The 25,084-nt window shown below is 48.8% G+C and overlaps 2 protein-coding genes across 4 annotated transcripts in view; one reads left to right on the top strand and one right to left on the bottom strand.

Annotated features, from left to right (window-relative positions):
• Positions 1-9,885: 9,885 nt before the first annotated feature.
• TP53INP2 (tumor protein p53 inducible nuclear protein 2) lies at positions 9,886-11,293 on the top strand (the record flags this gene model as incomplete). 2 transcript variants are annotated; one of them, XM_080716604.1, is made up of 3 exons in its annotated part: positions 9,886-10,009; positions 10,463-10,637; positions 11,041-11,293. In XM_080716604.1, 3 exons carry the CDS (start codon positions 9,886-9,888, stop codon positions 11,291-11,293), a joined length of 552 nt encoding a protein of 183 aa, XP_080572730.1. The 2 variants fall into 2 exon arrangements, with proteins under 2 accessions (XP_080572730.1, XP_080572729.1); XM_080716603.1 differs by having other exon boundaries at positions 10,343-10,637.
• Positions 11,294-18,793: 7,500 nt separating this feature from the next.
• The window catches only part of NCOA6 (nuclear receptor coactivator 6), a gene marked incomplete at both ends in the record, with an annotated part of 76,259 nt that continues 69,968 nt past the window's right edge, over positions 18,794-25,084 (bottom strand). For both annotated transcript variants that reach the window (XM_080716309.1, XM_080716310.1), the window contains one exon: positions 18,794-18,837. In XM_080716309.1, the coding sequence (XP_080572435.1) occupies positions 18,794-18,837 (44 nt within the window). The remainder of the gene's footprint in view (positions 18,838-25,084) is intronic.

Genomic DNA, 25,084 nt, shown 5'->3' with positions numbered 1-25,084 from the left:
AGGCCGCAGTTTCAAAGCCAGCCTCAGCAATTTAGCCAGGCTGTCAGTGAACCAGTGAGACCCTGTTTCCAAATAAGAAATAAAATCGGGCTGGTGGTGTAGACTGTAGGGAGGTAGACTGTCCCCGGGGTTCAATCCTCAGTACCAAAACAAAACAAAACAAACAAAAACCCCGAATTTCCTGTTTGCAGTGTCCTCACCTGTAAAATCCACATCAGAAGGCTTCCTCGGGCCTCACACTATTTTAAGGTGTGTGTGTGTGTTGGGGGGTGCGGTATGGTGAGCAAGTCATCCAACCAGGCATACACAAGGTCCCGTGAGGGACACACCCAGGCTGACACATATCTGCCTTTGAAGTGTGAGTGGGTTTGAGGCCAAGCTCTCGTGGGGAGCCCCCAAGGCATAGTAAGGGCAAGTCCAAGGCCTAAATAGGAACAGAAGAGCAGCTTCTTGACCTGCAATCTTGGAGCCTATAAAACTGGGAAGGTGCTCAAATTTGGCATGGATTAGATGGGTGTAGGCAGCGTTTAATCCCATGAGTGTGATCTCACGTGCACGTGTGTGTGTTTGTACCTGGATGTCTTCATGTATATAAATGTATGTACACAGGAATAGCACCTTCTAGTAACTAGAAGTGAAATTCTAGGATTGCCACCTGTCAGGAAGCCCACTGCCTCTGGACTCTGCCTAGAAGCCTATAAGGTGGGTCTCAGCTAATGCTGGGAACAGAATATGGGTCATTTAGGGTACCAGAGTATATGCCGAGAGCCCTCTTCTGTGGGCTTGGGAAGCCAGAACCCTATGCCCAACACAACTCTGCCTGGATCAGGGTAGAGGGTCCAAGTGTAGGTGCCTATGCCAGACACCCTTGAGCTACAGGCTGCAGCTACTGCGCCTTTGATTAGAGTCTACTCTGTACTAGACCCATCACAGGCTGAGTAGGGTGTATATGGACAAAGATTCTGCTCTTAGGACACCAACTGTCCACTCAGGGAGACACACACACACACACACACACACACACACACACACACACAGTCAAATGTATGTATGTATGTATGTATGTATGTATGTACTGGGGATTGGACCCAGGAAATTCTACCTCTAAGCTCTGTCTCCAGTCCTATTTTATTTTTTATTTTGAAATAGGGTCTCACATAGCCAGGTGTGGTGGTGCACACTTATAATCCCAGTACTTGGGAAACTGAGACAGGAGGATCGCATAGGTTCGAAGCCAGCCTCAGCTAGTTAGTGAGGCTCTCAGCAAGTCAGTGAGACCCTGTTTCCAAATAAAATATAAAATAGGTCGGGGCGTAGCCTGGAGGTAGAGACCCCTAAGTTCCATCCCCGAGCAAGACCACAAAGAAATAGGGCTGGGCATGGTGGCGCACGTTTGTAATCCCCGCGCTTGAGAGGTGGAGACAGGAGGATCACACAGGTTCGAAGCCAGTCACGCTGGCTTAAGAGACCCTGTTTCCAAAATAAAAAGTATAAAAAATAGGTCTGGGAGTGTGGCCCAAAGGTAGAAGGGTTTCCAGGAACCCCAGTACCACCAAAAATAAAAAAATAAAAAAATAGGGTCTCACTAAGTTGTGGGAGGGCCTCATTAACTTACTGAGGGCTGGCTTCAAACTTGAGATCCTCCAGTTTCAGCCTCCCAAGAACTGGGATTACAAACGTGCGCCACCATGCCTAGCTTGTTTGTTTGTTTTTTATTAAGGAACAGGATCTTGCTATGGTTCCCAGGCTGGCCCTGAATCCTAGGCACAAGCAATCCTGCCTCAGCCTCCCCAGTAGCTGGGACCACATGAGTATACTACCACTCCTGGTTATTCACTATGTCCTAAACAAATAAGTGAGTGTCTATCAAGGTAGCCATTGGCACATGGTAGGGATAAGGAAGGCTACCAAAAGAAGAAGAGGTAAGCCGGGCATGGTGGTGCATGCTTGAAATCCCCTCATTCTGGAGGCTGGGATCTGGATCGGGTTCATGGACAGCCTCAGCTACTTAGTGGAACCCTTTGCAATTCAGTGAGATCCTGTTTCAAAATAAGGAATACAAGCTGGGTGTGGTGGCGCACGCTTGTAATCCCAGCATTCGGGAGGCTGAGACCTGGAGGATCATGGTTCGCGGACAGCCTCAGCTACTTAGTGAGGCTCTCTGCAACTCAGTGAGACCCGGTTTCAAAATAAAGAATAAAAAATAGGGCAGGGGGTGTAGCTCAGAGGTCAAATGCCCCTGAGTTCCATCCCCAGACCCGCAAAAAAAAAAACAAGAAAAACCCAAAAAAAACAGGAATACAAAATAGGGCTGGGGGTTTGTAGCTTGGAGGTAGAATGCCCCTGGGTTCCATCTCAGTACTACTGAATAAATAAATAAAAGAGGTAAGTTGAATCTTGAAGACAGGAAAGATCTGGTTTTCAGAAAGACCTGAAGAGGATATGCCAGCCAAGGAAAAGAGCTTAAACAAAAAATGTGGAGGTGAGAGACTGTTGAAGACTGAATTCGGAGTCTATCCTCAGCACCAAGTGCATGGGGGAAGGGAGCAAAGGGGGGCAGGGAGAGAGAGAGGGAGAGATAGTGAGCCGTCATAGGGCTGTCAGTGCGCTGTGTGGGACCCTGCGAGGAGCCAAGGTTTTAGAGTAAACAAGTGGTGCCGCAGGATAGGTGTGCTGGGGATCGGCTTGTCAGCAAGGAAGTGCAGAGGGTATGAGGTTAGCAGGAAGTGGCTGTGACAGGCAGCAGCTCAGGGCTGCATGGGTGAGGACACTTTGGGACACCTCTCTAAACACAATGCCCTCCCCCAGCCTCTGGGTATTATTTCCTGGCTTCTTCCCTAGTTGCTAGAGCTGAGTCCTCCCTCAGGTGTTTCAGACTAGGCCGGGGTAGGTTTATCACCTGAGCATAAACCTCAGGACTACTGTGGCCAGATGGGCTGTTCTCAGAGCCTCACCCACCAGCCCTGCTCTCCACTGAGAACTTAGAATCTCCGGCCCCGGGGCTTCTTCGGATGTGTATTTCTTAGGATGTGTATCTGTGGCTCTCCCAGGAGAGCGGGGGGCCTTCAGCATTAGATAGGCAGGCTCCTGAAGATGCACAGGCGGAGGAATCTCCCGAGGCCCAGAGGGGTAACATGACTTGCTTGAGGTCACATAGCAAGTTTGGGACATAGTCAGGACTGTAGCCTTGTCTCCCTGGGGAGGCTGAAGTGTCCTGGGGTTTAGACTATTTGGTGCTGGCAGAGAACAGAAAGGGTCAGGGCTGGGAGGTACATAGGTTCAACTCCTGCCTCTGCCATTGACTTGAGCTTAATTACCTTGGGAATTTACTTAGGCTCTCCCAGTCTCTTTTCTCAATTGCAAAATAAATACACACATTTTGGGGGGGACTGGAAGTTGTACCCAGAGGTATTCAACCTTCAAGTTACTACCTAGTCCTATTTTGAAACAGGGTCTTGCTAAGTTACTCAGGCTGGCCTCGAACCTACCATCCTCCTGTCTCAGCCTCCCAAGCACTGGAATTACAGGCCTGTGCCTGTAATAATACTCCAGGATACCTGTCTTTTGGGGTTGCTGTGAAGGTAAAAAACCATAGCATTTTGCCTGGCACACAGTAAGTGTTCAATAAATGTCAGCTAGTGTTCTGGCAGGTGCCCAGTGGATGTTTTTGAATGCATTAGTGAATATGAATTCACATATTAAGCAAGATTTGTGAGCCCTCAATTTCCCCCAGAGCAAATCAGAACTAGTAACTCCCGTGCTGTCACTCTTCTGTCCAGTTAAGGTAGCAAGGCGGGTTAAATACGGTGTGTAAACGGTCCGGGGCAGAGCCGTCTCCAGGTCAATGTTTATTCAAGCTCAGAGCAATTCCTCTCCAAGTCCTACTCTTTGGAAAATTTCCACGTCACCCTCGCCAACTCCCCCGCACTCACAGGTGCTCTACCGGAACCGGGGGAGGGACACGTCCCCCCTGGTCCAGCCGGCCGAACTGAGAAAAGAAAGCGTGGGAAAACAGGGATAAGGAGATGCAGCGAAGAAGGGAGGGGGCGCAGGGAAAACCGAGGCGCGGGGCGCGGGGCGGAGCGCGGGCGCGCGGCTGAGCCCCGGGGGGCGCGCGGGGAGGCCGGGGCGCTCGGGCTGCTCTGCGGTCGCCCGGGACTCCGCGGCCGGGGGCGGGGCGGGGACCCGCGGCCGGGGATTGGCCGCCGGGCGGTGACGCGGAGGGCGGGCCCTTGTGACGTCACAATCAGCTGTCGGAGCGTTCAGTTAGAGCCGTGAGCCCGGCTGCCGCGGCCGCACACTCCCAGCCCCGGCGAGCGCAGCAGCCCGAGCGCCGGCCGCGGCCCCGCGATGCGGCCCGGCCTGTGAGCAGCGGCCGGGAGCCCGCCGCCCTCTACCTCAGCGCCGCCGCGCCGCGCAGCCCGGTGAGTCCCGCGCCGAGGCCGGGGGCGCCCGGCACGCCCGCGCCCCCCGCGCCCCGGCCTTTGTCTGGCTCCGCCGGCGGCCGCGGGGCTGCGCTCCCGGCTCCCGATTGGCTGCCGCTCGCCGGTAGACCGTGACGTCCGCTATTTGCATATGACATTGAGACGTCACCAAGGCCAGCACCGCCCCCAGGCGCGGGTCGCCTGTCCTCCCTTGACCCGGTGGGCGCCGTGGCGGGCGGGGCCGGGGTGAGAGACGCTGAAAGCCTCGGGGCCGGAGGACTCGGCCGCTTCCTGGCTCACCTAGGCTGGAGCCAGGCCTCCGGCCCCCTACTTTATCCTTGGACTTGAGAGGGTCTGACGGCACATCTAGGTAGGTCTAGGTGGAGGGGGTCGTCTGGGGATCTAGGCGGCCTTCGGACTCCAGGTCATTTGGGGCAGCGCCAGATGGTGGCGGAATCCCCTCCCTGACTCCAGGCCCCGCCTCCCCCACCCCTCCCAGGGACTAACGTAATAACATCCTCCTAATCCTTGACAAGTGTGTTGCCGGCTTCCTTGATGTCGCTCCTCGCCTCCAAATGAGCGCTCCTAGACCTAATTTTACAGGAGCTTATTCGAGGCTACAAAACCAATGACAGTCAGGTGCAGAGTGACGGATGGATGTAGGAGCTCAGTACTAGCGACAAGCTACAATTCTCCTTTTTCTGGGGACCTATCTTGGACTGAGCACCATCCCCGTTTCGTAGAGCTCCTAGGTCTCCTTACTCCTCTTTTTCTGGAAGATCTCTGGAGATTGGGTCCTTTTTGGTGGCCCTGACTCCCTCTGCCCTTACTTTCAGAGCCCAGTAAAACTGCTGCCTTCCAGCTGACCAGTTTTGACCACAGTAGGGTGAGTCGGTGCCTGCTTCAGGTGTCTCCAGGGCCGATGCCGGTTAACTTAGGAAGTTCCCCGTTGGCTGCTCATCACCTCCCCACTCCCGGGCTTGTCAGCCAGGAGGAATGTGACTTGGCCTAGTGCTGGGATTGCAGAGGCCTCTTCTTTCTGCTCAGAGGGGAATGGGCCTTTCCAAGTGGATGGGCCTAGAGGCTGGACTTGGAGCCTTCTCCCAGGAGGGTTTGCTCAAGGGTGGGCTGGGCTAGGGATAGTTTAGGGCTCAAGTGCTATTCTGGGCACAGCTGCTGTAGTTATTAAAGGGAATGGTTCTTCCTGGAGCAGAGCTAGGAATCTGAGAACCAGGAAGCTGGCAGGGCTAGGAAAGAAAATCCAAGAGGCTCCCTCAGTGGTCAGGAGAGGGGCGGGCACCTCAGGCAGGGGTCCTCTCCCCTGAGCCTTCCTGTAACTGAGGAGGTCCAGTGTATGCTCTGCAGTGGGTGCTCTGGTACATACATGCCAGGAGCCCCGGCCTTTCTGTGGGCAGAGGTGTAGTGACGGGGTCAAGTTCTCTGACCTTCCTGTCTCCCAGTGTCATAATATTATAGAGATGGCCTGCTGAGACTTTCCTAATGGTGTGTACTTTACACCCAATGCTCAGTGACCCCACCACTATCAAGCCATGTGTTTTTGGATAGATTTGTTCTCTCTCTAAACTTCAGATTGTCAACTGGACTGAGAACAAAATCCATAGCCACCACCTTTGTGTCTCTAGTCCAGGATTTCTGGGTCCTGGTCCAATCTTCAGTGTTCATCCTTAAGGGTTCCTGTGACGTGACAGCTCCCTCCCTCCACCATCACCTCCCATGACCTGCTGTTTCTTTGTAGCCAGGCAGCCTGATCTTTCTTCTAACAAGGGATGCCACCCTTGAGCTGGAGTCTAGGAAAAGGAGGCGGGGGGTGGGGTGGGGAGCTATGAGGATATGATCTTCACAACTTATCTGACAGACATGTCTGAGGCTTGCCCAATCACTTGGTCAGATGTAGCAGTTCTGTAGGGTTTCTTAGCACTTTTTAAACAGCACAGGCTCCTGGAGTGCTTGTTAGTCTCTAGGGTCAAAGACTGCTATTTCCTTGATAAAAACCAAGGTCCTTCCTTCCAGAAAAATACACATAGACCATGACCCCAGTCATCAAATTAAAAATGTCTAGTCCAGACACTCAGCAAAGGAAGTGATGGAGTGCTGACTCTGGAATCTGACTGCATAGATTCAAATGTTCTTTTTTTTTATTTTGTGGGTCTGGAGATGGAACCCAGGGGCATTCGACCTCCAAGCCACACCCTCTGCCCTACTTTTTATTCTTTATTTTGAAACCGGGTCTCACTGAGTTGCAGAGGGCCTCACTAAGTAGCTGAGGCTGTCCACGAACCAGATCCTCCTGTCTCAGTCTCCCGAATACTGGGTTTACAAGCGTGTGCCACCATGCCCGGCTTCCACCTGTTTTTTTTTGTGTGTGTGTCGTTCTGAGGGCTGGACCTAGGGGCATTCTACCTCCAACCTATACTTCCAGCCCTTTTTGTGTGTGTGGTACTGAGGATGGAACCCAGGGGCATTCTAAAGAAACCTCCAAGCTACACTCTCATCCCTAATTTTTAGTCTCTTTATTTTTGAAACAGAGTCTCACTGAATTGCAAAGGGCCCTAGTAAGTAGCTGAGGCTGTCCACGAACTGGGATCCTCCAGTCTCTTTCTCTGGAATGCTGGGATTACAAGCGTGCGCCACCACACCTGGCCCCCCAGCCCTTATTTTAATCTGGTAACAGGGTCTTGCTAAATTGTTGAGGCTGTCCTTGAACCTGAGAACCTCCTCTGGGCCTCCCTAGTACTTTGATTACAGGTGTGTGCCACCATGTCTGGCTCCACCTATCTTTTACTAGCTGTAAGATTTTGGGCAAGTAAACTTCTTTCTCTGAGTCTCACCTTACCTTTCTTTTCTTCACCTGTAAAAGAGAAGAGAGTCCTGCTCACATTCCATATTTGTTGTGAGGTAACGGAAGGGAAGCTGCTTAGTACCTGCCTGATACATGAATGCTAGATATATTATGATGATAAACACTTACAATATGGCAATTCTTTCTATTCCTGGAGAAATCCTATTTATTCTTCAAGGTCCTGTTTGGAAGTTTAGTCTTCTGGAGATCTTCCCAGACAGAGCCTGGTCATACACATCACTCTTTCCATGTCCTTAAAACACATTGTAATAACTAGTTTAGCTGGGAGTGGTGGCACATGCTTATAATTTCAGTTCTTGGGAGGCTGAAACAGGAGGATCACAGGTTCATGCCAGCTTTGGCTACTTAGTGAGCCCCTCTGCAACTTAGTGAGACCCTGTTTCAAAGTAAAAGAATGAAAAAATAAGGCTGGGATGTAACTCAGAGATAGGATGCTTCTGGGTTTAATCTTCAGCACCACAAAAACGAAAACACCAACTAGTTTGTTTGTTTGTTTATTTATTTATTTGCAGTACTGGGGATTGAACCCAGGAGCATTCTACCTCCAAGCTATATCCCCAGCCATTTATTTATTTGTTTGTTTGTTTGTTTGTTGGCAGTACTGGGGATGGAGCCCAGGGCCATTCTACCTCCGAGCTATACCCCCAGCCCTATTTTTTATTTTGAAACAGGGTGTCACTAAATAGTAGCTAAGGCTGTCTGAAAACCGTGATCCTACTGTCTGGGCCTCCCAAGTGCTAGTATTACATGGGTGCACCACCATGCCTGGCTCTTTATTTTATTTTTTATTTTTTGGTGGTACTGGGGTTCCTGGAAGCCCTTCTATCTCCGGACTACACTCCCAGACCTATTTTATATTTTTGAAACAGGGTCTCTTACGCCAGCGCGGCTGGCTTTGAACCTGCATGATCCTCCTGTCTCTGCCTCCCAAGTGCTTGGGATTACAAGCGTGCGCCACCACGCCCGGCCTGGCTCTTATTTTTTATTCTTTACTTTGAAACAGAGTCTCACTGGCCATACCACCCTGAATGCACCTGATCTCGTCAGAGTCTCACTAAGTTGCAGAGGGCCTCACTATATAGCCGAGGCTGGCGAAAATCTGTGATCATCCTATCTCAGCCTCCCAAGTTACTGGAAGTACAATCGTGCACCACCAGGCCCAGCTTCCAACTAGTTTATTAGTTTATCAGGTACTCATTACTGTGTGCCCAGACACTGTTCTAAGCACTTCATAAGTGCTTAATTTACTTAATTCTTCCTTCCTTGCAATACTGGGGATTGAACCCAGGAGCATTCTACTTTGGTGCTACATCCTCAGCCCTTTTTATTTGGAAACAGGGTCTCACTAGGTTGATGCAAGTCTCACTACTTGCTGAGGCTGTCCTCAAACTGCGATCTTCTTGTCTCAGCTTCTCAAGTACTGGGATTACAAGTGTGTGCCACCAGGCCTGGGTATCTTTTATATTTTGAGACAGAGTCTCATTAAGTTGCCCTGGCTGGTCTTAGACTTGCAATCCTTCAGTCTCAGACTGCCAAGTAGGTGGGATTACAGGTGTGTGCCACTACTAGATACATGCTCTGCCACTGAGCTACACCTCTAGCCCAATTCATTTAAAATATGTGTGTGTGTGTGTGTGTGTGTGTGTGTGTGTGTGTGTGTGTGTGGTACTAGGGATTGAACCAAGGTGTATTCTACCTCTGAGCTACACCCTCAGCCCTTTTTATTTGGCAACAGTCTCATTAAGTTGCTGAAGGTCTGGCTAAATTGCTGAGTCTGTCTCAGTCTCCCAAGTACAGGGATTACAGCCTCGCCTCTGCACCTGGCTTCATTTAATTTTTATAAAGGCCCAGAGGGCACTATCATCATTGTCATTTAGGAAACAAAGGCACAGGAAAATAACTTCCTTTTTTGGGGGTACTGGGAATGGAACCCAGGGGCATTCTACCTCCAAGCTCCACCCCCAGCCCTATTTTTTTATTCTTTATTTTGAAACAGGGTCTCCCTGAGTTGAAAAGGGCCTCAGTAAGTAGCTGAGGCTGCCCACAAACTGTGATCCACCGGTCTCTTCCCCCCGAATGCTGGGATTACAAGTGTGCGCCACCAGGCCCTGCCGGAAAATAATTTCCTAAATTCATTGGGAAGACAGAAAGGCCTGAATTCGAATGTAGAAAGGTCATACTCCCAGTGGGGGCATAGTGGCACAAGCTTGTAATTCCAGCATTTGGGAGGCTGAGACAGGAGGATTGAGGTTCGCAGACAGCCTCAGCTACTACTTAGTGAAGCCCTTTACAACTCAGTGAGACCCTGTTTCAAAATAAAGAATAAAATAGGGATGGGGGTGTTGCTCCGAGGTAGAATGCCCCTGGGTTCCATCCCCAGTACTGGGAGAGGGGGGAGAAAAGAAAAAGAGAAAGCTCACACTCCCCAAACTTCCCCATACAGCTCAGGGGGGCTCTTGTCAGCTCTAGGCTTAGGGTGATGTCTCAAGCCTTTGGTCCGCAGCTCTGACTCTTCTCCGTGATTCCCAGGGTTTTGCACTGCCACAGGGCGCCTCTGTGAGGCCTCTTCACTGCCCCACCATGTTCCAGCGTTTCACCAGTCTCTTCTTCAGCACCCCCTCGCCGCCCGAGGACTCCGACTGCCCCGGCGCCTTTGTCTCGGAGGAAGATGAAGTGGACGGCTGGCTCATTATTGACCTGCCGGGTGAGGCGGGGCCAGGACCCTGACTCTTGAGCCTGTGAAGTCATCTGAAGGGCTGACGCCCGCAGTGCACAGGGAGCTGCTTGGGGGCTAGGGAGTGCTCTAGGCCTGCTGGGCAGTGACCCGCAGGTGGGGTACCACGGCCCCTTCCTCTTTGGGCCCACACCTCAGGGGGGCAGGGCGAGACTCCTGGCCTGTGGGCGCTCCGTGGCACGGAGGGCAGGGTTGCGGGTCTGACTAACTTTGCCCTCTCTCTCCCCGCCCCCTGTGTCCGGTGTGTGTGTGTCCTCCCCGCTGCTCCCCTCCTCCGCATGGCTCCCTCCCCGCGCCCCGTAGACAGCTACGCGGCTCCCTCCAGCCCCGGGGCTGCCCCCGCCCCCGCGGGCCGCCCCCCGCCCGCGCCCTCCTTGATGGACGAGAGCTGGTTTGTTACCCCTCCCGCCTGTTTTACTGCAGAGGGGCCCGGCCTCGGGCCCGCCCGCCTCCAGAGCAGCCCCCTGGAGGACCTCCTCATCGAGCACCCCAGCATGTCCGTTTACGTCACCGGCAGCACCATAGTGCTGGAGCCTGGGCCCCCGTCCCCACACCCAGACGCTGTCCTGCCAGACGGCGACCTCAGCCTCAGCGATGGGTGAGCATGGAAGGGAGGTGGGAGGCTGCGGGCGGGACGTGACCCGAGCCTGGCGGGCTCTGGAAGTACCGGTGGCCGATGGGCGGGGCTTTCAGGTGGGTGGGCGTGGCCTAGGGGGCGTGGTTTAGAGACGGCTGAGAGGCTTGGGCTGGGTTTGGAGGCAAAGGAGCGAAGCCTGCTAGGGGCTTGGGACAGAGCCCTGCCCGGGAGTCCATTTGACCTGTCCCAGGGGGTAGAACCGAGGAGGCATCTCAGGGTTGGCTTGCGGGAAGGCTACCCGCCAGAATAGAGTCCAGCATCCTACTCAGCAGAAACAGCATCATGCCTAGGCCAGGGTGGAGACACAGCCTCCCCAGCCGCCCCTCTGGGCCCGCCCTGACCCAGCCCCACTCTGTTCCTGCAGAGAATTGGTGCCCGCTCCCCGTGAACCCCGAGCCCTGCACCACGCCGCTGCCCCTCTGCCGGCGCGGGCGGTGCTGCTGGAGAAGGCAGGCCAGGCTCGGCGGCTGCAGCGGGCCCGGCAGCGGGCTGAGCGCCACGCGCTGAGCGCCAAGGTGGTGCAGCGGCAGAATCGTGCCCGGGAGAGCCGTCCGCGCCGGCCCAAGCACCAGGGTAGCTTCGTCTACCAGCCATGCCAACGCCAGTTCAACTACTGAGCGTCTACCAGCCGCGCCACGAATCCCTCGCTGTCTCCCAATCCCCATCAGTCCCCTCTGCAGCAGCCAGTGCGTTGCTCGAGGGGCGGCCAAGCCCGCCTGGGGCTGGACACCACAGCCTCCCTCCTTGGAGTATGTGAGGTGGGATGATGGCCCTTCCTCTCACTCCCTCCATTCCCCATAGCTAATCCTCTAATTCACCTCCGAATGCCCTCCAGCCCTCAGCTCCCCATACTCAGCCTGCCTAATCCTCTATCCTCTCAACTCCTGATGCTCCATGTTTCCAAATTCTCTGGCCTCCATCCCTTTCTCCCTTCACCTTTGCCCTCTTGGCCCACCCCCATTTCTTTTCTTTCTTTCTTTTTTGGTGGTACCGGGGGTGGAACCCAGGGGCTTTACTACCTCCGGGCCACACTCCCAGACCTATTTTATAGTTTATTTGGAAACAGGGTCTCACTAAGTTGCTGAGAGCCTAAGTGGCTGAGGCTGGCTTTGAACCTGTGCGATCCTCCTGTCTCAGCCTCCCAAACGCGGAGATTACAAGCGTGCGCCACCACGCCTGGTGGCCCACCCCTCTTTCTGAGAGCCTCTTCCACCCTGATCTGGCTCCTTCCCATCCTCAACTCTCCACTATTCCCTTTCCTGTGGTTTGGCATTACACTCACACCTGATTCCTTGATTATTCATTCCCAGGACTTCCCTTCAAAATGGTCAAAGGAAGAGGACTCTGAGCCCAACCCTGACCAGCCAGGTACAACCTGTGCAGCCTGGGCCACAGTCCTTTGCTTTTAGTTTCTCCCTTCTCTCTGCCCATGGGGGCTAGACTCCTAGAAGCTGCGTAGGCCTGGAAAGGTAAAGTATGTGAAAGAGGACAGTGACATGTGTTAGAAAAAGATGGTGGAGGGAATCGAGGGAACAGGCAGCCTACTGGAGATGTAGTTAGGACAGACAGATTGAGAAGCTGTAAGGAGCAGGGCACCATGGGAGCTGGCACTGTGCTTGCTCAGAGAGGCCAAGCCCTGCTCTCAGGCTGGAGCCCGGAGTCTGCCCCCACTTCCTTTCCCATAATCAAACCTTCCAAATATTTTCCTAGACCCCCCTACATGCCCCGCGTCTTAAGGGCTTAGTACCTTGCCACCCTAGCTTGAGATGCCATCCCTGGAGTGGAAACTGGGCAGGCCTGCTATCCTGGCCAACTCTTCTCGTGCCCAAGGTGCTAGAGAGATGGAGATGCAGGCCAGAGGGCTTCTAAGCAGGGAAAGGACCCCCCCTAAGAATGCAGAAGAATGATGCTGAAGAGAACAAGTGTTGGGGTGAAGCCATCCCAAGGCTTGACAGCTCAGCCTTTCATCTTGCCTCTGGCCTTATATTTCATACCCTGCTCAGAATGGCTAATAAACACTCCTGGGTAGGAGGCCAGGAGCCCCACTATCCTTATTCCTCAAATGTCCCTGTGCAGGTTCAGTCTTCTCATTTTCTCCCCCAGGGCTCTTCTTTTCTAGGCTGCTGGGGAGAAATGGGTACCCTATGGCTTCCCTCTCCTCTTCCTCCACTAAGTATCTAGAGGAAGGAACCTGAATCCCTAGGTGGGGGGGCAGCCAGGTTTCCCCTGCTCTTGTTGGGACTGAATTCTGGGCTTAGACACCAGCAACAGCCTCTTGGGATGCCCTGAATTGCTTCCCATTCTCTTTCTAGCTGTGTTTTTCTAGTGTGTGCTCTTCCTTGAAACTTTAAGATTTCCTGTTACATACTAACATAGGTCTTCCCCTTTACCCCAATTCCAGGTTTCCAGGCGTCATAGCCAAGCTGGGGTTGGAGAAAATTCTGCATTCCCATAAGGGCAAAGGCAGCTGCCCTCCCTGACCCTATAGCCCTTAGGCATGTGTGGGGAAGAGAGGGGATGTCCCCATGGGTGTTTGCGATGGGGACAGAGGAAGCCCTTTTGGGGTCTCCTATACCAAGGCCAAATCAACACTACGAGCAGATCGGAGTCCCCACATCAGTTCACTAGGGCCCTAGTGGTTGACATCTTCACTCTCAAGTTCTTCAGTGTAACCTATTATACTCTTTACTCTTCCAGTTACCCCTTGGACACTTCACAGCCAGCTTAGGGTCTTCAGCATTTCCAATAGCTGAAACTCCCTCCAACCCTTCTTGCCTACCCTTACTAGCACCTGGGACCTAGGCTCAGTCCTGAGCAGTGCCCACAGTCCTGCTGTTGGGGGAAGTTGGAGCGATAGGGCACTTGGCTTACATTTCAAAAGGCTCTGCTCCTTACATTTATTTACGGAGGTCCCTGTAGTTTTAGAACCCTTCACTCTCTCACCTGGCTGGTTGCAAGACATACATTATTTTGGACTTTCCTATAGATCCTGTAGCATTTGAGTGTGGCAATATTTTGTGTGTACATTTCTAAGAACCAACACTGCTAAGTCTCCTGCTAGTCTAACTCCTGAAGCATCAGACCTTGTCATACTGTATTGACTGTGTATGTGCCTTTCACCTTGAGCATGCTTCAGGATTTCTTCCTTAAACCACAGAACTTGAATACACGAGGGAACCAGAATTCACAAAGTCCTATGCAACCTTAGACAGGAGAAGAGGTTAGAGAGTCTGTCTCGACTGCTGTTTTAGGAAACTCTGGACAAGTTTGTATTGGTGTGTGTAAGTATTAATGTCAATATTACCAGCACTTTGCCAAAACTAAGGATGCCAGAGAGACCTGTTTCTAGAGTGTGTCCCATTTACATCAAAGGGCAACTTCCAGTTTTTCCCAGTGAGTCTTGAGTGGTTCCCTTGAGCTGGTGTCACTTTCTGAACTTGGCTAGTCTAGCCTCAGCAGGCACTGTGTGTGTGAGTGCAGTTTGGTGCTGTTTTGGAGTATGCCTGCCCCTTAGCCCTTTGCCTGGAACCCACTGATCAACTTGCTGTGACCCACGTCTTAGGTGCAACAAGGACCCTATCAGAGCTCTTGGACGCCTCCCCAGATCCACGTAGCTTTGTGTGAGGGGACTGAATGCAGACACACCACAGCCTGCTTCTAACACTTCCCCCTCTTAACCCTGCCACTTAGTTCCAAATGGAACCAACATGTTGAGTGCATCCCTGTTGGGTGTTTTGTGTTGAGACTGGCTGAAATGAGGAAACTTTGGCTGACATGTTGTGATGTGTCAACAGACTCAAGGACACAGCCACCTTGACCTGGTCATGTGGCATGCCTGTGTATGTGTGTAACAGGATTCTGATTGTTAGATTGTAATGCTGTTCCTCTATGGGAGAAAAAATTAATATAAAGAAAAACAAATAAAAATTTATTTAAAGCACATCATGCCTTCTGCCTGAGTTGAGCTGAGTATGGGCCCCTGTGATCTCAGCACTGTGGAGGCACAGGACGGCACTATGCTGGCTTTGGTTCTGGCGTGTGTGCCTTATGGGAGAGGAAGTGGGTTGGTAAGTTCACTGGGAACAGAACCAGACAATGTGGGGTCTGACTCATAAAAACCAATTTTTAGAGAATTCATATGATATAAGACACATATAAATTACGACAGTTCAAAGAGAGCATGACAGGCTCTGATACATTCTTTTGGTCTCTGAGTTATGGCACAGAAGTTAATGGGAAGGGATGGTCTTAGTCTAGCTTTAGAAGATATAGCAAAAAGGCCGTGGCTCACACAGACACAGGACGGGGCCCAAGCAGGGAACTCCCTGAAGGCTTGAGTATGATGGGAACAGAAATAGCGGGCTTTAGAGACTAATTTTTTTTAGTACTAGAGTTGAAACCCAGGGTCATTCTACCTTCGAGCTACACCCCCAGCCCTATTTTTTATACTTTAAAACAGGGTCTCACTGAGTTGCAATCTAACAATCAGCTACTAAGTAGTAGCTGAGGCTGTCTGTGAACTGTGATCCTCTGTCCCAGCCTCCCAAACTCTTGGATTACAAGTGTGTGCCACCATGCTCGGCAAGACTATATACTTTTTTTTTTTTGGTGTGTGTGTGTGTGTGTGTGTGTGTGTGTGTGTGTGTGTGTGTGGTACTGGGGGTGGAACCCAGAGGCTCTCTACCTCTGGGCTATACTCCCAGACCTGTTTTGTATTTTATTTGGAAAGAGGGTCTCACTAAGTTGCTGAGAGCCTCACTAAGTAGCTGAGGCTGGCTTCGATCCTGAGCGATCCTCCTGTCTCAGCCTCCCAAGTGCTGGGATTATAAGTGTGAGCCACCACACTTGGCTGAGACTATATACATTTTGAAGAAAGAATTGAGCCAGGAAAGGGAAAAAGCTGGGTATGCTAATGAGAAATAGGGCAGCCAAAAAGTGGGATGTAGTAGACATCTCTGAAATATATAACACAGAATATCTCCTGTAACTTGGGAGTTGCCCACTTAACAACAGAACTGGATTAAAGGTAGAAAACTGAGCCGGGTGTGATGGCACAGGCTTGTTATCCCAGTACTTGGGAGGCTGAAACAGGAGGATCAGGGTTCATGGCCCACCTCAGCTATTTAGTGAAAATAAATAAAAACTCGGGTGGGGTATAGCTTGGAGGTAGAATGTCCCTGGGTTCAATCCCCAGCACCACCAAAAAAAAAAAAAGTAGAAACCTGACTCTAATTCTGGCGTGTGTGTGTTCCTGGGGATTGAACCCAGGGCAATCCACATCCCCAAACCTTTTTGAGACAGGTCTCACTAAGTTGCTCATTCTAGCTTTGAACTTGCCATCCTCCTGCCTAAGCCTTGTGCATAGCTGGGATAACAGGTGTGTGTCACCATGCCCAGTCTGTGAGATATATATATATATATATATATATATATATATATATATATATATAGTATATATATATATATATATATAAAATTTGGTTTTGGTTTTGTTTGTAGCACTGGGGACTGAAACCAGGAGCATCTACCTCTGGGCTAAAATAGGGCTGAGCTACCTCAGACTTATTATTTATTTTTTGGTGGTACTGGGGATGGAAATCAGGGGCATTCTACCTCCAAGTGACATCCCAAGCCCTAATATATTTTTTTGGCAGGGTACTGGGGATGGAATCCAGGTGGCATTCTACTTCTGAGGCACACCCCCAGCCCTATTTTTTAGTCTTTTTAGGTTTTTTTTTAGGTTTTATTTATTTTTTTTGGTGGTACTAGGGGTGGAACCCAGAGGCTTTCTACTTCTGGGCTATACTCCCAGACCTATTTTATATTTTATTTGGAAACAGGGTCTCACTAAGCTGCTGAGAGCCTCACTAAGTAGCTGAGGCTGGCTTTGAACCTGTGCAATCTTCCTGTCTCAGCCTCCCAAGCGCGGGGATTACAAGCATGCGCCACCATGCCCAGCTGTCTTTTTAGTTTTTGAAACAGGGTCTCACTGAGTTGCCAGTGGCCTCGCTAAGTAGCTTGAGGATGGCTTCGAACTCCTGCAATCCTCCTGTCTCAGCCTCCCAAGTACTGGGATTACAAGTGTGTGCTACAATGCCCAGCCTCTTCTGTTAATTTTTTTTTTTTTTTTTTTTGGTGGTACTGGGGTTCCTGGAAGCCCTTCTATCTCCGGGCTACACTCCCAGACCTATTTTTACATTTTTATTTGGAAACAGGGTCTCCTAAGCCAGCGCGCGTGGCTGGCTTCGAACCTGCGCGATCCTCCTGTCTCTGCCTCCCAAGCGCGGGGATTACAAGCGTGCGCCACCACGCCTGGCTGGGTTTATCTAAAGAATGGAGGAAGCTGGGCTTGGTGACGAATGCTCAAGGTAATGGGAGGTTGAAATAGGAGAATCACAGGTATGAGGACAGCCTTAGCAATAGTGAAACTCCCATCAACCCAGTGAGACCCTGTTTCAAAAAATTAAAATAGGCCGGGCGTGGTGGCTTAGTACTTGGGAGGCTAAGACAGGAGGATCGCATGGGTTTGAAGCCAGCCTCAGCTACTCAGGTTCTCAGCAACTTAGTGAGACCCTGTTTTCAAATAAAATATAAAATAGGTCTGGGAGTATAGTCCGAAGGTAGAAGGCCCCTGGGTTCCACCCCCAGTACCACACACACACACAAAATAATAACAAAATAAAATAAAATAAAATAAAATAAAATAAAATAGAGCTGGTGGTGTAGTTTGGATATAAAATGGCCTTGGGTTCGATCCCCAGTGCCACAGAAACCAAACAAAAAAAGAATGGAGATCTAAATAGTTGTCTGGGGCAATCTACCACATGCATGGGGAAGCAGAGGTGTGAGGTATAAAGTGCTATCTGGGCTGCTCAACGTTTCTTCTCTAGGAAATCTTGGGTGGACTTTGATCCTAAATTGGTTTTGTTATTTGTAACCAAAAGAAATTTGACCAATATATATCAAAGTACCTGGTAAAAGGCTGAACAGGGCTAGTTTTCTTCAAAGCCAAAGCACTGAATAAACAAGTATATCAATTTCCAAATTTGCCAGATGGTATTTCAGGTGTGGTATGTGTAATTCACAAAGAAGGCTGTGTGTGCTCACTTATGGTCCAAAGAAAAAGTTAGTTCAAGCCGGGCGTGGTGGCGCACGCTTGTAATCCCCGCGCTTGGGAGGCTGAGACAGGAGCATCGCACTGGTTCGAAGCCAGCCTCAGCTACTTAGTGAAGCTCTCAGCAACTTAGTGAGACCCTGTTTCCAAATAAAATATAAAAAAGGTCTGGGAGTATAGCCCAGAGGTAGAAAGCCTCTGGGTTCCACCTCTAGTACCACCAAAAAAAAAAAAAAAAAAAAAAAAAAAAAAGTTCAGTCTAGGCATGGTGGCATACGCCTACAGGAGGGTCACAGGTTCGCAACCAGCCTCAGCTACTTAGGCCCTCTGAAACTTAGCAAGACCTGTTTCAAAATAAAGGTAAAAAATAGGGCTGGGAATGTAAGTTGGAGGTAGAATGCCGTTGGGTTCCATCCCTGGTACCACAAACAAAACAAAAAAACAAAAAAAGTTGGCTTATCCAGTGGTCTCTTACCAGGAACATACTGTCAAGTTCTATGACAATGCCATGTAACACATTCACTATTTCACATTGTACAAACCCTTAGATTTTCTTTATTCACTGGTCCATTTCTACAACACATACATCCAAAACACTATATAATAACATTATTTACATTTCCAAATGACAAGATTGCTTTTGCCCTCACTATGGCTATTCACACACAGTACTTCCACAGCACAATATATCATTCAAAGATCTAAAAATGCTCACCCTGTACTCTAGGCTGCTTAGGAAGTGTGAAACTAGTAACGTTTACAATGGCATTAGCTCCTCTTAATACATGGCAACATTTTAAAACCTTGAACTTCATCTTGCAACACCACAAGGGCCGACAGACCTGCTTCCCATTGCACTTTGTGAAACAGGTGGCAGGACTAGGAAAAGGGCCACAGTATTAAAATGACCAACTGTACAGAAATAGATTTAAAAAAGTCACAGCTCAAAAGCTGCTCTTGGTGAAATTCACACATTTACAAGCATCGGTCGCCGTCAGCGTGCTCACTTGGATTTCCTTCTCTTGGACTGCGCTGCGCTGGCTGTATCTGGGGAGGAAAGGAGAGCATGTTCAGGGAGCAGCTCTTACTCCTCGGCCCTTCAGGCAGCTCACGAGAGCAAGCACTGGAGAGAGAAGCACCACTGGATCCAGGCCGTCTAAGGAGCACTCAGTGTGAGCCACAGACTGCCTCGTGGCTTCTGTGGGGAGAGAACGTGACGCTGCATACTAAGGCCTGGTGGTTGGAGAAATGTTGGTGTGGTGGAGATAAAACAGGAACCAAGCTGGAAAAAGTGGCAAGATGGGGCACTTTTTCGCTGGGCAATTACCCCCACAATCTCCCTCACTAGTGAATGAATAATGGCACAGTGATGCATGCATGTAATCCCAGTATTTGGGAGGCTGAGATTGTAGGGAGGAGGATTGTAGGTTCGTGGTGAGCCTCAGCAACTTGTGAGGCCTTCCACAACTTAGTGAGACTCTGTTTCAAAATAAAGAGTAAAATAGGTCTGGGGGTGTAGTTTGGAATGCCCCTGGATTAAAAAAAAACAAAATTAGCCGGGCGTGGTGGCGCATGCTTGTAATCCCAGTCCTTGGGAGGCTGAGACAGGAGGATCACACAGGTTTGAAGCCAGCCTCAGCTACTTAGTGAGGCTCTCAGTAATTTAGTGAGACCTTGTTTCCAAATAAAGTATAAAAATAGGTCTGGGAATATGGCCTGGAGGCAGAAAAACCCCTGGGTTCTACCCCCAGTACCACAAAATAAATAAAAATAAATAAATAAATAAATAAAATAAATAAATAAATAAAATAAATAAGAAGGGTGCCGGGTGTGGTGGCGCACACTTGTAATCCCAGCATTTGGGAGGCTGAGACAGGAGGATCATGGTTTGTGGACAGACTCAGCTACTTAGTGTAGGCCCTTTGTAACTCAGTGAGACCCTGTTTCAAAATAATGAATAAAAAATAGGCTGGGCGTGGTGGCGCAAGCTTCTAATCCCCGTGCTTGGGAGGTAGAGACAGGATCGCGCAGGTTCGAAGCCAGCCTCACTGGATTAAGAGACCCTGTTTCCAAATAAAATATAAAAATAGGTCTGGGAGACGCCGGGCGTGGTGGCGCACGCTTGTAATCCCCGCGCTTGGGAGGCGGAGACAGGAGGATCGCGCAGGTTCGAAGCCAGCCGCGCTGGCGTAAGAGACCCTGTTTCAAAAATATAAAATAGGTCTGGGAGTGTAGCCCGGAGGTAGAAGGGCTTCCAGGAACCCCAGTACCACCATAAAAAGAAAAAGAAAAAATAGGACTAGGGGTGCAGCTAGGAGGTAGAATGCCCCTGGGGTTCCGTCCTCAGGAACACACACACACACACACACACACACACACACACACACACACACACACGGCTGAAATACGGCTCAGTGGTAGAGCGCCTCGGGCTCATTCTCCAATAACTACCCTCTTTCAACACAATGAGTCATGATGCCACATATGAGTAAACTGTTCCAGAAAACCTGCTTTTGGATCCCTTTTGGGGCCACGCCATTATTTTGCAGTAGGGAACTTTTCTCGTCATACTATAGTCAAAATCTGTATACAACATGAGCAAGGACCTTGGTCACCACGTGTCTACTGTGGCCTAGATATAGTGAAGCTTTGGACACATAAGGTATAGAAGCAACTCTGAACAAGCAACATTCTCCCCCCAGCCCAGGTTCGCCTCAGGGCTACATGGAAGCTGTGGGAGCTGAGTGATGTCTGCACAAGGGAACAGTGACGTCAAAGGGATAACTGCGTGCAGCTGTGGGGGTACTGGGCACTGAACCCAGGGGCATGCTACCGCTGAGCTACACCCAGCCCTTTCTTTTTACTTTGACATGGTCTTTCTAGGTTGCCCCAAATCTCACTAGGTTGCTGGGGCTGGCCTCGAACCTGAACTACTCCTGTCATAGTCTCCCGAAATCGAGGATTACAGGTATACAGCTATGTACCATCAAACTCAGCTACGACTGGGTTTATTTTATTTTTTGTGGTACTGGGGATGGAACTCAGGGGCCTCTATCTCTGGGCTACACTCCCATATCTCTTCTATATTTTATTTGAAAACAGGGTCTACTAAGTTGCTGAGAACCTCTAACTAGCTAAGGCTGGCTTTGAACCTGTGCGATCCTCCTGTCTCAGCCTCCCAAGTGCGAGCATTACAAGTGTATGTGATCACTGCTGGCTGCTATGACTTGTATTTTCAGTGTCATTTTTTTTGTGTGTGCACGCATGTGCACACGTGCCCATGCACATTACGATACTCAGGACTGAACCTAGGTGCATTCTATTTCTGAGCTACACCCCCATCTTGCTAAATTGTGGAGGCTGTCCTTGAACCTGCCATCCTTGTCTCAGTCTCTTAAGTACTGTGATTACCAGCATGCCACACCATGCCCAGTATCAGTGTCTTAGTCTTATCCCAGATTTAAACTATATATCTCAGAAATTTCACACAAACTTCTGTGGTAGAGTACAATGGATAGATTGAAGCTCTCCAGGTGTAAACATTTCTTTAAAAATCTCAGGTAATCCCAGCACTTGAGAGGCTGAGACAGGAGAATCACAGGTTTGAGGACAGCCTCAGCAAGTAGTGAGACTATCAATTTAGCAAGACCCTGATTCAAAAATAAAATAGGGGAGACTTCCGGGAAGATGGCGACCGAGAAAAGCGGGGCTTAAGAGTCCCGCTAACAACCAATCTCCATTACCACAAAAAGAGCGCCTTTCATAGCCAGAAAACACCATCACCAGAAAAACAAAAAAACCACCAGGCTCCAGAGAGAAAGCGGACTGAGAACAGAGCTCAGGGCCACAGAGGAGACACACGCGCCCAAGGACGCGGCAGCAGCGCCATACTGCCGGCGGCAGCGGCGAACTCAGCGGACGGCTACAGCAAGCCGAGGTGAGCCGATGCGGAACAGCCAGGCGGGATCTTTCGGCGCAGACAGCATTTAAAGCTCCCAGTGGCTGAGCTCAGCACACGCTGCAGGGATTCAGAGTGGAAATCAAAACCAGAGAAGAAAAAATACGCCAGCCTCATGGCCGAGGGCGTGGCCGAGGCGCCATATTGCCACTGGCGGCGGCAGCAGCAGTGAATTCACCGAGTCCAGTACAGCTACATCTACGTACTCAAGAACAGTGAGTCAAATTGCGGGCCACAGAGGAGAAATCCCAGTATTGTGCCTCCTGGGACTTGACCCAGTGAGGGAGTGGTGGTGGCAGAGATATCACACCATAGGAGAGCGTACAACCTGGCACCCCCCATAGTTTAAAGCAGCCTCTATCGACTCCCTGGGTCGGAGACTCTGTGATACAACCCAGTAAAGGAGTAGTAGGGTCTGAGATAATACAGACTCGAGATCCAGAGCACATTAAGTGAAGCCATAGTGACCCAAGGGAAGAACCCAGAGAAGGCACAAACCTCCGAAATCATGGGAAAGAGGAATAACACTGAAGTAATGAATGTGCACAACCCCACAACATCAGAACCTGATAAAACAGAAAATCAGATTTCTAGAAGATCAAATCAGGAAAATAACTGTAGAAATAATAGAGGTGCTTCGAAAAGAACTCAGAGAGAGCCAAAAAGAGATAAAGGATGCAATTAATGAAGTAAAGGCCTCAATTCAAAGCACAAACAACCGATTAGACCACATGGAGAACAGAATCTCGCTTTTAGAAGATGAGCAATCCAAAAATGAATGCATAGTTTCTAATCTAGAAAAAGATATCCAACAGCAGGAATCTGACATTGAAGAAATATGGGCCCATCTTAAGAGAGCTAACCTAAGAATAATTGGAATAGAGGAGGGAAAAGAAAGTGATACCAAAGGGATCAACAATCTCTTCAAGGAAGTAATAGCAGAAAATTTTCCAAATATAGAGCAAGAGGTTGATACACAGATCCAGGAAACTTATAGAACTCCCTTTAGACAGGGTCCGAGAAGAGGATCCCCACGCCATATAATTGTCAAAATGACCAATGTGGAAGCCAAGCAGAGAATCTTAAAGGCAACAAAAACAAAGGGCCAAGTGACATTCAGAGGCAAACCAATTAGAATCACTCCAGACTTCCCAAACCAAGTCATGAGAGCCAGAAGGGCTTGGAGTAACATATTCCAAACTCTGAAAGAAAACAACTTCCAGCCAAAAATTTCCTATCCAGCAAAACTTTCTATCAAATTAGATGGAGAAATAAGAAGCTTCCATGACAAACAGAAACTGAAGGAATTTATGTCTTCAAAACCAGCGCTAGAGAAAATACTCAAAGAGATTAACTACAAAGAAGAAATAGGTAACACTCACCAGAACCAGAGAAACAAGAGTTTCCATCCAACAGACAACTAAGATTGGTTATCTGCGGAGATTCATTATTTATGTTAGTCTTTTACCTATCTCTAAATTGTATTGTTTGCCTTTATTGTTGTTAATTTTTAGGATTTCTAGTTGGAATATTAATATACCTTCAGATATAGCATTTGGAAATATTTTATCCAATTCTATTAGTAACTTTTAACTCTGTTTACATTGTCTTTGGATATACAATATTTTCTTTTAATTTTTAGGGAGTTTGTATATTCTTCTGTTGCCTGTGCCATTGAAATCATATCCAAGAAATCACTGCCAATTTCAATGTTGTGAGGTTTTATGACCCAGATTTTCTCCTAAAAGTTTATAGTCTTAAGATTTATATTTAGGTCTTTTATCTAGTTTGAGTTAATACTTGTATGTGGGATTAGGTAAGGGTCCAATTTTATTCTTTTCCATGTAATTATTATTTTTCAACAATATTTAGTTAAAAGATTATTATTTCCACCACCAAATCTTCGTGGAAACCTTGTCAAAAATAACTTGACAATATAGGGAAGAAGTTAGCTCTAGGCTTGTATTTAACTCCAATGATCTATATATCTGCCTTTAGAACAGTACTACACTGTTTCAATTATTGTAGCTTTATATGGTTTGAAATCAGAAAATATACATCTTCTAGCTATGTTTTTGCTTCGAGATTGTTTTGGGTATCTAGAGTCCATATTCCATATCAGGATAGATTTTTTTCTGAAAAATAAATATATGATAGTTTCACCTAAAAAAAAGAAAGGAATGTTCTCTGGTGGGAAAGAGAGCGAAAGGAAATATTGAAATGTTATCTTTAAGTCATCAAAAGCTTGGTATCAGACAAATGAAACTGTTATGTGAGATTATCATTTTTAATTTTGGATAAATTGCTATAATACTAGATGTCAACCACTAAGCCAAGCATGGGAGGGAGGGATGGGGAGAGAATGGGGTGGGGATCGGGTGGGGGCTGACTGGGCGATGTGTGCATGTATGTCTACAAAAGTTTGTATCCCACTATGATGTATGAATACAGTGCACCAATAAAATAAAATTAAAAAAAATTATAAATAAATAAATAAATAAATAAAAAAAAATCTCAGTAATTAAAAGCCGGGCGTGGTGGCGCATGCTTGTAATCCTAGGACTTGGGAGGCTGAGACAGGAGAATTGCGCAGGTTCAAAACCAGCCTCGGGTACTTAGTGAGGCTCTTAGCAACTTACTTAGTGAGACCGTGTTTCCAAGTAAAATATGAAATAGGTCTGGGAGTGTAGTCCAGAGGTAGAAAGCCCCTGGGTCCCATCCCCAGTACCACCAAACAAACAGAAAACAAAACAAAAACTCAGTAATTAGATGGGTGTGGTGCCTGTAATCCTAGTGCTTGGGAAGCTGAGACAGAAGGATCACAGGTTCAAGGATAGCCTCAGCAATGTAGTGAGGCTTTCAAAAATCTAGTGAGACCTTGTTTCCAAACAAACAAAAATAAATAATTAATTTTAAAAAAGGGTTGGGGGTGTATGCAGCTCAGAGATAGAATGCCCCTGGGTTCAATCTTCATCAAAAATAATCACTAATCAAAGCTGGAAGTGATGGCATATGCCTGTAATCTCAATACTTGGAAGGCTGAGACAGAAGGATCACAGATTTGAGGATTGTCTCAGCAAGTAGTAAAGACTCTCAGAAGCCTAGTGAGACCCTATTTCAAAACAAAAAAAGCCAGACATAGTGGCTCACTTTTGTAATCCCAGGGTTTGTGAGGCTAAGAGAGGAGGATCTTAGGTTCAGGGCCAGCCTCAGCTACTTAGTGAGGCCCTCTGCAATTTAGTGAGACCCTGTGTCAAAATAAAGAAAAAAAAAAATAGGGCTGGGGGTGTAATTTGGAGGTAGAAGTCCCCTGGGTTCAATCCCAAGTACCACAAA

The sequence above is a fragment of the Muscardinus avellanarius genome (genome assembly GCF_963383645.1).
Source record: "Muscardinus avellanarius genome assembly, chromosome: 19".
Taxonomy (NCBI): Eukaryota; Metazoa; Chordata; class Mammalia; order Rodentia; family Gliridae; genus Muscardinus; species Muscardinus avellanarius.
Note: the sequence above shows the minus strand (reverse complement) of the source record. Positions and strands in the feature narration are given on the sequence as shown.